The sequence below is a fragment of the Nerophis lumbriciformis genome, linkage group LG09 (assembly GCF_033978685.3).
Source record: "Nerophis lumbriciformis linkage group LG09, RoL_Nlum_v2.1, whole genome shotgun sequence".
NCBI lineage: Eukaryota > Metazoa > Chordata > Actinopteri > Syngnathiformes > Syngnathidae > Nerophis > Nerophis lumbriciformis.
In genome coordinates this window covers 29,930,119-29,942,536 of record NC_084556.2, presented here as the reverse complement: position 1 = coordinate 29,942,536, position 12,418 = coordinate 29,930,119, and the positions used below count along the sequence as shown (strand labels likewise).

Genomic DNA, 12,418 nt, shown 5'->3' with positions numbered 1-12,418 from the left:
AGAGAGAGAGAGAGAGAGAGAGAGACTGGTTAGTTTGGTACATTGCTGCCCCAGATCGCGTTTTAATTGTATTGCTTTTCTCGGTTTATCACCGATGCTGTAATGTGAAGCCCATGAAAACACAAACTTTTTTATCAAACCCAGAAGTGTGCAAAGTACTGTATTATACATAAATATTGGCAGCACAGTGGAGTAGTGGATGACATCTCTGCTTCAGTCAGGAGATCAAGGTTCAACTCTTGATGCAAGTGTGTGCAAGGTTTCTTGGCTTCTTGCCAGTGTCCTAAACAAATGGTTTATTATCTTTATACTTATTTTACCAATGCAATGTTTTGTTGGTAATGAACTTTTACCACAATCAAATATCAGTTATTTATCCATAATCAATAGAACAAACAGTAGAATAATTTTGAGAACAATACAGATGTTACTGCTTTAGAAATACATTTTATTATCACTCAAGGTACATGACATATTACACTGTTCTTTGCATTGCAGGTCATATTTGTGCGCATTTTCTTTAGAGACTAGAATCTTTGTAACATTTGCGGTACTCTTTGGGACGAGGATTCGGAACGGTGAGTGCAACTTTTAGAATTTGCAAAAGAAACCGTCAACAAGCCTACAGCTCAGAGAGAATAATGGGCGCCAAGCTGCACGTCAACCCAGTGCCGTCAGGCTCCACATTGATCTTCTTCACAACTCCATCTTCAACCAACATAGCATATCTGCAACTCAGACGCACACCCAGTTAGACTTACACAATAAATCTACAATAGACAGGCAAAACTTTCCAATGGCTTTTCAAAATACATCAACACACACAAGTACTCTTACCTCTTAGATCGCTTGTTTCCAAGTGCTTGCACGATTTGATCACTATCAAGTAACAAGTCCACAGCCTGAAGAAACACAGAAATGCAAACACATTTTACGATATAATTAAAATAGACTCAAAATGATCAAAAAGTAATGCAGATTAGGGCTGGGCGATATGGCCTTTTTTTAATATCGCGATATTTTAAGGCCATATCGCGATACACAATATATATCTCGATATTTTGCCTTAGCCTTGAATGAACACTTGATGCATATAATCACAGCAGTATGATGATTCTATGTGTCTACATTAAAACATTCTTCTTCATACTACATTAATATATGCTACTTTAAAACTTTCATGCAGAGAAGGAAATCACAACTAAAAAAAATCACTATTTTTTTCATACGGTGTTGATCTGGAAATGTTTGCCTTGGCATTTTGATGGTGTGGGCGTGTGGCACCAAACGAAGATGTTGACATGCAGAGTAAGCACCCTTCATTCTCTAGCAGGTGACTTTTCAAATGATGCTACATATTAGCAGTAATGCTACTTTTTATAGCAACGCTTTCGCCCCACACTTGACAAATTACGGTTGTCTGTTCGACATATTACCATTTGAAGCCAAACCACCGCTAGACGATGGACTCCCTGCTGTTTTTTGGGGGAATTAATTATTCCTTCATTTGTTACCAGATTCGCACCTTCTTTCTCTCGTATTACCGCTAGCATCACAGCTAACGTTAGCCACGTTGCTACCTCTTTGCTGCGCGAGGGCGTATACGTATGTGACGTATGTCGTGACAGTATGCGACGTGTGTAGAAGCTGCGCTTGCTGTCTGTGAGAAGGAGAGACAGGAAAGAGCGAGGAGAGCCTGTAGTGTAATGCCCGCAGCTAAAATCAACTGCGTGAGAACACATACTCGAATATCACGATATAGTCATTTTCTATATCGCACAGAGACAAACCCGCGATATATCGCGCATATCGATATATCGCCCAGCCCTAATGCAGACTACACACTAGCACACATGTGATGTGTTTACTGTGAAATACAGCTTTTTAATAAATGCTCCACTCACAATTAACTAATGTCAGCCACCACCTAGGACAAGATAGATAATCAGACTTGAAATACTCCGCAAAGTTAGAGAAACCGTTGAATTATGAGTATAGAAGTAATGGAACAAGCCAACAAGCTGTGCCCTGAATGGGAGAATCAGTTTACTTTGTTAATTAGTCATTAATTTACTTCTCAATCATCGCTTTTTACTAACATGCATTTTCGTTCTAGTCATACTTTAGTCATCTTCCTTTCTTCCATCCAATCATTTTCCACCGCTTGTCCCTCTCGGGGTGGCTGTAGCCTATCCCAGCTGCATTCGGGCGGAAGGCAGGGTGTACACCCTGGACAAGTCGTCACCTAATCGCAGACTTTAGTCATCTTAATTAGTTCATTTAGTTTTAGTTGACTATATTTCACAACATTTTAGTCAACTAAAATTACGATAAATAAATACACAATTTTATTTCGGGCTACCTGTAAAGCAAAACATTCAAATATTTATTTCAGATGATTAATGAGTACAACTTCTGTATGGTATCAACAGTAAAGCAAAAACATTCAAATATTTATTTCAGATGATTAATGAGTACAACTTCTGTATGGTATCAACACTGTATAATACACTAGTCATCTATTATAGAACTGCGCTCATCAGAAATAAAAACATACAGTAACATAAAAATAGTAATTATTATTAAGCAAATAGTAATTTCTCTGTCAGGATGTGTCGCCAGCAGATGCTGCTTCAAGTTAGTTTAGTGGTAGTCTTGCCCTCATAGCGTCAAACATGAAATATTGTGCCCATACAGAACATTGCTGCTCTTTTTTCTCCGCGATGTACATATTGCAGTGTGTAACTTCTTACAATATTTTACAGTTTTCCACCGAAAGCTAACAGACTGTAGTTCTGATAAGATCCCCTCTATCTTGTTTTTATTAATTGACAAATCCATCAATTTTGTCGGTTTTTATGGATTTATTTCAATTAGCTAACGTCTGGATCTTTGTCAGTGATGAAAACTATGATGTCAACAGAATTGACACTGACACAAATGGTTCAATGTGAGTACAAGTACACACAAGTGAGAATGTGGCTTACCTTTGTAAATGCTCCAGTTGGATCAGCCAACATTCGAATCTGGAGGAGAAATAAATAACAAAACATTCTAAAAATATTTTCATAAATATTTATAGCTACTGAATACTTGAGGAAATAAAGACACAGCTGTGATATTGAGTGAGAAGAAATTATATTCTAAAGCGTACCTTGCCATCTGTGCCGTGCTCCTTCCCCCAGGCAGCCATGACAAATGCATCGTTCACAGAAACACAGGCCACCTCTTGTATGCCTTTAGTCCTCAAGTCCGCTGCCTGCTGCACAAAACCTGGGAGGTGAGTCTGAAAGCAACAACAAATAATCATTAAGTTCATATTCAAAAGATTACAAAAATGATGAATTTGGCTTGTGCTTACCTTGGAGCAACCAGGGGTGAAAGCTCCTGGTACAGCAAAGAGGATGCCCTTTTTTCCCTTGAAGAGTTGATTCATTGCCACCTTATTTCCTGGCTCACCCTCTTGGACTTCCACTGCAGGAAGACTTTGACCCACCTGAGAGAGGAAATAACTCATAATTTTGTAGGCCGGCCCCTAGCATAAACACTATGTGCAGTTGTTTTGGACCACATGACCATGGTCACTCTAGTAGCAGATCATCAACGTGGTTATCATGCTCTGCAGGTGTTTGCTAGTTCTAGTTTGATGGACTGAATGACCTAATTGATACAATTCTACTTTGTTTATGCTTAACTTCTACTTAGCGGTGAGTCAACATGTCCTTTGTAAAAATGTTAGCTCGGTTTAGCAGCATATTGCAGCCACCTCTATTCAGAAGCCCATAGAGATTATGGTTAATTTACATCGCTTTGAACGCCGTTATAGTGACATAATTACGACCATAGTTCTAAAAACGACCGTACAATTTAAATTTATATTACAGCCAAACCTTTTTCCTGAATATTTAATTTCAAAAGAACATTTGTTTTTTCATAGTTTTGCCCATTTATTGTGTGTTTATTTTTCAATTACTGGCGAAGCGCCATGGCATTTTTGAACTGACTTTACTGTGGTAGACTATATCATGCCCATTGACCTATTTTACCTTTAAAAAAAATTTAAAAAAAATGCTTTGACCATTTGCTGGAATATAAACACAAATACTGAACATATTTGTTTAAACTGTAGTTGTCAATGTAGTCTCTGTTTATTGTACACACGATTATTTAAAGTAAGTACAAATCTTTACATAACTTGTAAAATAAATACATTATTTTCATCCATTTTCTACCGTTAATCCGAGGTCAGGTCGCAGGCACAGCAGCCTACGCAGAGAAGCCCAGACTTCCCTCTCCCCAGTTACTTCATCCAGCTCCTCCCGGGGAATCCCGAAGCATTCCCAGACCAGCTGGGAGACGTAGTCCCCCTAAGGTGTCCTGGCTCTTCCCCATTGCCTTCTACCAGTCGCACCCACCCTAAACACTTCCCTGACCAGATGCCCAAACCACCTCATCTGGCTCCTTTCGATGTAGAGGAGACAGAGTTTCTCACTCTAAGGGAGAGCCCTGCCACCCGACGGAAGAAACTCATTGCGATCGATTGCACCCGTGATCTTGAGCTTTCGGTCATAACCCAAACCTCATGATAAGTGAGGATAGGAACGTCGATCAACCAGTAAATTGAGAGCTTTGCTTTCTGGCTCAGCTCCTTCTTCACCAAGATGGATCGATACAGAATCCGCATCATCACTGCAGATGCCGCACCAATATGCCTGTCGATATACGATCCACTATTCCCTCACCCGTGAACAAGACTCTGCGGTGCTAGAAATCCTCCACTTGGGGCAAGATCTCCTCCCAGGCCCGGAGATAGCACTCCACCCTTTTCCGGGCGAGAACCATGGACTCAGACTTGGAGGTACTGATGATCATCCCAGTTGCTTCACACGAGGCTGCGAACCGATCCAGTGAGAGCTGAAGATCTTGGCCAGATGAAGCAAACAGGACCACATCATCTGCAAAAAGCAGATACCTAATCCTACAGCCATCAAACTGGATCCCCTCAAGGGCTGGGCGATATGCCATCCATCCATCCATCTTCTTCCGCTTATCCGAGGTCGGGTCGCGGGGGCAGCAGCCTAAGCAGGGAAGCCCAGACTTCCCTCTCCCCAGCCACTTCGTCCAGCTCTTCCTGTGGGACCCCGAGGCGTTCCCAGGCCAGCCGGGAGACATAGTCTTCCCAACGTGTCCTGGGTCTTCCCCGCGGCCTTTTATTAATATCTCAATATTTTTAGGCCATGTCACGATACACGATATATATCTCGATATTTTGCTTTAGCCTTGAATTAACACTTGATGCATATAATCACACCAGTATGATGATGCTGTGTGTCTACATTAAAACATTTTGTTCATACTGCATTAATATATGCTCATTTAAAACTTTCATGCAGAGAGGGAAATCACAACTAAGTCAATTTACCAAAACTGTATTTATTAAACAGTTATTAAGCAGTGGCACAAACATTTATGTAATTTCAAAACAGAAAGTGCAAGGTTGTCAGAGACATTTTAAAACAAGCTATTAGTGCACTTTTGTGCATGATGTCACTAAGATGACATATAAAAACAACACTACATTAAAGTGCACTTTTTGTACAGAACGCCACTACAATAGTTTAAAACAAATAAAGATATTTCAATAACTGTCAAATAAATATTAGCTGCATAAACTGAAATCAAATAGTGTATGTCCTTCGCTATGTGGTAGGTTACTGTGTACGTTATCGCCTTCTGTTGACAATTTTTTCATACGGTGTTGATGTGGAAATGGGAGACGCCAAGCTCAATTGGGTCAGTGCTGGTTGCTTGTTGGGTGTGGCACCGGCCGAGAAGTTGACATGCGGAGTTTCAAGCACTCTTCATTTTCTAGCGGGTGACTTTTCAAATGATGCTACAAATTAGCAGTGCTGCTACTTTTGGTAGCAACGCTTTTGCCGCATACTTGACATGTTACGGTTGTCTGTTCAACATCTTCCCGCTTGAAGCCAAACCACCACCAGACGATGGACCCTGTGCTGTTTTTCTTGGGAATTAATTATTCCTCAATTTGTTACCAGATTTGCATCTTCTCTCTCTCTCTCTCTCTCTCGTATTACCACTCGCCACAGCTAACCTTACACATGCTGCTGCTACCTCTCTGCTCCGCGAGAGCGTATGACGTTGCACGCGTGACAGTATGTAAGAAGGTGCGCTTCTTTTATCTCTCTGTGAGAAGGAGAGACAAAAAAAAAAAAAAAAAGAGTAGAAAAGCCTGTACTGTAATGCCCGCAGCCAAAAGCAACTGCGTGAGAACGTATACTCACGATATAGTCATTTTCTATATCGCAGAGAGACAAACTCGCGATATATCAAGTATATTCGATATATCGCCTAGCCCTACCTGACAGTGCCTAAAAATTCTGTCCATAAAAGTTATGAACCAAATCGGTGACATAGGGCTGCCCTCGCGTAGTCCAGCCCTCACTGAAAATGGGTCCGACTAACTGGCGAGAATGTGGATCAAGCTTTGATACCGATCATTCAGGGAATGGACCGCCACAATCAGGCTGTCCGATACTCTGAGCATTCCCCACAGGACTTCTCTGGGGACACGGTCTAATGTCTGAGCTGGTCCACAGTTCTCTCCAGTAGACCTGAATAGACCTTATCGGGAAGGCTGAGGAGTGTGATCCCAAAATAGTTGTAACACACGCTCCAGATCTCCTTTTTAATGTTGCAGAGTTTTGTCAACCAGGACAGGTGGACGTACTTATTTTGACATCAAGTATAGCTCCCAGCCAAAAGGGGAGAAGCTTTTATATTATTTAGACCAAAGATTCTCAACCTGTGGTAGCAGGCTTTAATGGTATGCCAAAGAATCACTTAATGAAATATTCAAACAGTCTTATTGTTCAAACTGTAATGTTACTGTGGTCAAAAATATTAAATATACTTGTTAAATGAAACTTGTGCCTTGTTCTTAATGAATATTTAGGCCTACTACACTACTGTACTTTAATGTTGGTTGTTATTGTGGTACTGGGAGAGCCAAGTCTTTTCTGAGCAATAGAATGTTAAAACATAGGTTAGCACTTTTTTAGCACATAGCACTTTATCCATGAGCTCTAGTGCAATGCACACTGGTACTTTATCTTTATCTCCATACTGTAGATTTTATGCCTACATCAAAGTGCCACCTATGTCTATCAAGCTCCATGTTCTGATGTTTAAATGTTAGTTGTCTGGTTGTGGTTGTGTCTGTGCTTGTGTTTTTGTGCATGTTAAGAAAGCAATGATGCACTGTGCCCAAGACAAATTTCCCTGCGGGGACAATAAAGTTGAACCTTGAACCTTGAACCTTGAGGTAGTAGTTGGTAAAACGTTGTTTTAAAACTACTGGTTTAGACCACAAGGAAGTGTTTTAAATGTAGATAAAATCATCATAGGTCCCTTTTAAAGACCAAAATAGGGCCACGAACAAAATCTTGTTTCGGGCTAAAAGAAACCTTGGGGCCGGTGTTGTGCGAAATTCTGTATACCTGAAATATTCTGTATCCCCTACCACTGGAGCGCACATGGGGGCACAGTTATGTTCCTTGTTCAGACAGCGGCAGCACTTCCGTGTTATTAGCGATGTCAATGATACAAAACGTGGTTTTGTGGATTATTACGATCATACTTTGATTGTCAAAAATGTTGTTGGTGTAACATGTGACATTCCTACTCGAATAAATGCTTTTGATCATTCGTACATTACGTGTTGTACTTGTATTCACAGCGCTGCACACCCTTCTCTATTGTATACGGTGTCACGCTGCAAAGCGTTTGGTCAGCCTGCTATTTTCTGCAAATTACATTAATAACATCCTGTAATTTGGTCTATTATTTATTTCATCTTCTGATAGATTATAAAAGAACACCAATATAGTGGGAACAAACACTACACAGTAGACTCAATTCCATGTTAAGAAAACAAAAAATAAAAATAAAACATTTTATGCCAGAAAATACTGTATGTGTCCCACGTACGTCCCCAGTATGTACTATCGTCATGTGGATTATATGTACAGACTTGGCATTGAACAAAACTTGTGAATTTGGACTAATTGTATTATTTTACAAAAGTTAGTAGGGGATACATAATATTTCAGCATATGTCTGTGTATATAATGTCCCCCCCCCCTCTATTTTCCTCAATTGATGTACTAACATCATGTGTTTTTTTATGTAGATACTTAGCATCATCAACAACAAAACTAGGGGATACATACTGTAATATGTATAATCACTGGTTAGTGCATGTGCCTCACAATACGAAGGTCCTGGGTTCGATCCCCGGGCTCGGGGTCTTTCTGTGTGGAGTTTGCATGTTCTCTGTGGGTTCCCTCCGGGTACTCCGGCTTCCTCCCACCTCCAAAGACATGCACCTGGGGATAGGTTGATTGGCAACACTAAATTGGCCCTAGTGTGTGAATGTGAGTGTGAATGTTGTCTGTCTATCTGAGTTGGCCCTGTGATAAGGTGGCGACTTGTCCAGGGTGAACCCCGCCTACCGCCCGAATGCAGCTGAGATAGGCTCCAGCACCCCCCGCGAACCCGAATGGAATAAGAGGTAGAAGATGGATGGATGGATTAGTTTAGATCACAAGGAAGTGTTTTAAATGTAGATAAAATCATCATAGGTCACTTTAAAGACCAAAATGGGGCCACTAACAAAATCTTGTTTTGGGCGAAAAGAAACCTTGGGGCCGGTGTCGTGAGAAATTCTGTATCCCTTTAATATTCTGTATCCCCTGCCACGGGAGCGCACAAGGGGGGAAAGCGCTGTTCCTTGTTCAGACTTTCGTGTTATTAGCGATGTCAATGATACAAAATGTGGATTATTACGATCATGCTTTGATTGTCTAAAATGTTGTTGGTGTAAACATGCGACATTCCTACCCAAATAAATGCCTTTGATCATCCGTAAATTACGTGTTGTACTTGTATTCACAGCGCTGCACACGCTTCTCTATTGTATACGGTGTCATGCTGCAGAGCGGTTGGTCAGCCTGCTATATTTTCTGCAAATTACATTAATAACATCCTGTAATTTGGTCTATTATTTATTTCATCTTCTGAAAGATTATAAAATAACACCAATGTAGTGGGAACAAACACTACAGAGTAGACTCAATTCCATGTTCAATTACAAAAAAATATATATATATATTTTATGCCAGATAATACTGTGTCCCACGCACATCCCCAGTATGTACTAACATCATGTGGATTATATGTACAGACTTGGCATTGTACAAAACTTGTGAATTTGGACTCATTTTATTGATTACAAAAAAAGTTAGTAGGGGATACATAATATTTCAGCACGTGTCTGTGTATATTCTCCTCAATTGATGTACTGACATCATGTGTTTTATTCTGTAGATACTTAGCATCATCAACAACAAAACTTGTGAATTTGGACTCATGTTATTAATCACACAAAGTTAGTAGGGGTTGCATAATATTTATAACCACTTACATCGCTAAGTGCTGCCGCTGGCTGAACGAGGCACAGAGCTCCGCCCCAATTCGTGCTTTTGATTGATCGGTTGAAACTTTTATAAGTAGATTGCACAGTACAGTACATATTCCGTACAATTGACCACTAAATGGTAACACCCGAATACGTTTTTCAACTTGTTTAAGTCGGGGTCCACGTAAATCAATTCATGGTAAAAAGATACAAAATACATCATTTCGCACGACACCAGTTTTAAATACTGGAAATTATTGAATGACTTTGCACATTTTATTGTAGTTGCAGTTCATCGCCACTTGAGGCCGACAAAGTCTTAGTAAGCAATTATTTGGTTCAAATAGCGGAACGACTTGGCAAATCCTTTAAATGACATTGAAGAATGTATTTGACCCATTGGTTCGCCAAAGTATGTACGCACATTCTGTATATTTCTTACATACATCTTACAAACGTTGATGTGTCATAACACAAGAACGCTATCATGTAACGTTTCATTAAAACAGTGAATTTGGTGCCCAGTCTGACGATAAACATGTTTTACTGAGCCCGATGCGCCTCATACTGTATTGTATCTACGATTTTTATAACAGCGAGCATATTTCGTTCAGCTAAATTATTCAGAAGGCAGCTTATGTGTATAAAATATACACATTAGCTGCTTGGGGGGGGGGGGGGGGGGACTTTAATTCGGACAGATGCAAGGAGGTGAATGTTAAACTCCATGAAGACGGCAAACATACGCCTTGCTAGCTAACTGCTGTCATGGCGGACATTGAAACAGTTCGCAGCTAACAAAATAAAACATGTGTTAAGAGTGGTTAAAGTGTAATTCGCAAGACAATGTCATTGCCAAGTCGCTATTTTTACACAACGACGCCTTACCTGAATCGGCATGTTGAAGAAAGCAGAGGAGTGGACTAGCCTGGCGCAACGATCAACACGGGTGCGTTTAATAAGCGCTGTTGTGGCGGAAATCATTTTATGCTAGCTAGCTAGCGTCAGAATAAAATGACGTGTGTGGCGTGTCAAGCCGCGATTGCAAAGCCGCTTAGGAGACACGCCTACACCGGACTTCCTCTTACTAGTAGCTACACACTCACTCACTTTGCAACTACATCTTAACTGCGCCAACTGCTACATGAACGCCATATGTCTTGAATGTGATTACTGTACTAGCTAAAAAGTTCCACATCCATTGAACACAGCACTGTTGTGATCCCTATAAAACTAGCATTACGCAGACATATACCCTTGATCAAGACAGGGATCTTCAGTAGGGGGTGTACTTCACGGAGGGTCGTAAAATATTTCGTTGATTGGACTTACTCGTACGAATTTATTTTTCCACAATTGTACATGTTTTTAGATAAACATTAACATCGAACCAGCATGGACACCATACTCGCAGTAGCTTGATACATAAAACATGAAACAATGGTATTATTGTTTTCATGTCAGCATTTAAGATAGCTATAGCAGTTAGCACTCTAGTTGCCAGCTAGCGATTTGCGCACTAGTTGTTAGTTAACGATTAGGGGTCTAATTGCCAGCTCAAGATTCAAAGTTTTAAGTCAAAGTTTTTTATAGCCCTAAATCACAAGTGTCTCAAAGGGCTGCACAAAAGCCACAACGACATCCTCGTCTCGGATCCCACATCAGGGCAAGGAAAAACTCAACCCGATGGGCTACACTGAGAGACCTTGGAGGGGACCGCAGATGTGGGGGGCGACCAGTGCAATGGACGTCGAGTGGATTTAGTTAATAGTGTGAGAGTCCAGTCCATAGTGGATCTAGCATAATAGTGTGAGAGTCCAGTTCATAGTGGGGCCAGCAGGGGATCATCTTGAGTGGAAACAGGTCAGCAGCGCAGAGACGTCCCCAACTGATGCACAGATGAGTGGTCCACCCCAGGTCCCGACTTTGAACAGCTAGCGCTTCATCCGTGGTCACCTAATCTGTGCCCCACCTCTCCATGCAGTAGAGGGGGGCAGAGCAGAAAAGAGATGGCAGATCAACTGGTCTAAAAGGGGGTTTATTTAAAGGCTAGAGTATGCAAATGAGTTTTAAGATGGGACTTAAATGCTTCTACTGATTAGCGCTCTAATAGTCAGCTAGTGATTAGTGGCACAACTGCAATTATTTGAAGATCTCAGCATAGCTCAATACCAAGGTAACTTTATGACCGGTTAAATAAATTTAAAAACTTTTTTTTTTTTTTTTACAATATATACAATTCCCCACACCATTAGTTTGGGGACCCCTGGATTAAGGTGTCTGTACTTCAACATAAATGTGATCAAGTTTAGCAGTAAGAAGTGACACCAGTAAAATGAGGTGTTAGTGTTGTCTTATTTATTTCACGGTGTAAAGCTCCCCAAATAATCCACTCCCTGTTGGCTCAAACAGTAGACTGTATCACTTTTATTCACAGTGATTTTAATGTAGACTAGTTTAGACAAGGACACCAGAACAACTTTTTTAAAATCTAACTGTAAAAGAAACCAAAACTGACACAGAAATTCACAGTCAATAACCCACATGAAAATAAAGTGGTGTCAACAAACAGTAAATTGAGTAAAAAATAGAATTTAATCATTTAAATCGTCTGTCAAAATACAAACATTGCTTTCAGCTTCTAAATGATTAGTGGCTATTTATCGCAAGTGGCAAAGTTAACTGTATACAGTGTCTATACAAGGTAATTTATTGTATTGCTAATTTATATTCATGTACACAGAAACTAGAAATACGCTTAACATTGCACCTGCAAGACAGCAAATGAACCCTGGTCCAATCCGTAGTTGAATTCAGTGACCTCCACTTGAACATTTACATAAAACATAACAGTATTAATATGACGATTTATTTTTTTGATGTAAAATGACCATGTTTTTTAAACGTGTGTTTCCAAAT

At 40.3% G+C, this 12,418-nt stretch overlaps 1 protein-coding gene across 1 annotated transcript; it reads right to left on the bottom strand.

The window, feature by feature from the left end:
- Nucleotides 1–427: 427 nt before the first annotated feature.
- prdx5 (peroxiredoxin 5) lies at nucleotides 428–10,579 on the bottom strand. The gene is made up of 6 exons (XM_061963386.2): nucleotides 10,388–10,579; nucleotides 3,362–3,496; nucleotides 3,155–3,286; nucleotides 2,988–3,026; nucleotides 838–902; nucleotides 428–728 (listed from the first exon to the last, which is right to left on the bottom strand). Exons 1-6 carry the CDS (start codon nucleotides 10,481–10,483, stop codon nucleotides 623–625), a joined length of 573 nt encoding a protein of 190 aa, XP_061819370.1. The 5' UTR covers nucleotides 10,484–10,579; the 3' UTR covers nucleotides 428–622.
- Nucleotides 10,580–12,418: the final 1,839 nt, after the last annotated feature.

Excerpts from the sequence above, each read along its gene's own strand:
- prdx5 (XM_061963386.2), bottom strand. The coding sequence starts at position 10,483 with ATGATTTCCGCCACAACAGCGCTTATTAAACGCACCCGTGTTGATCGT. Across the intron at positions 3,287-3,361 it reads TCACCCCTGGTTGCTCCAAG|ACTCACCTCCCAGGTTTTGT; the intron begins GTAAGCACAAGC and ends TGTTGCTTTCAG. Across the intron at positions 729-837 it reads GGAAACAAGCGATCTAAGAG|ATATGCTATGTTGGTTGAAG; the intron begins GTAAGAGTACTT and ends TCTGAGTTGCAG.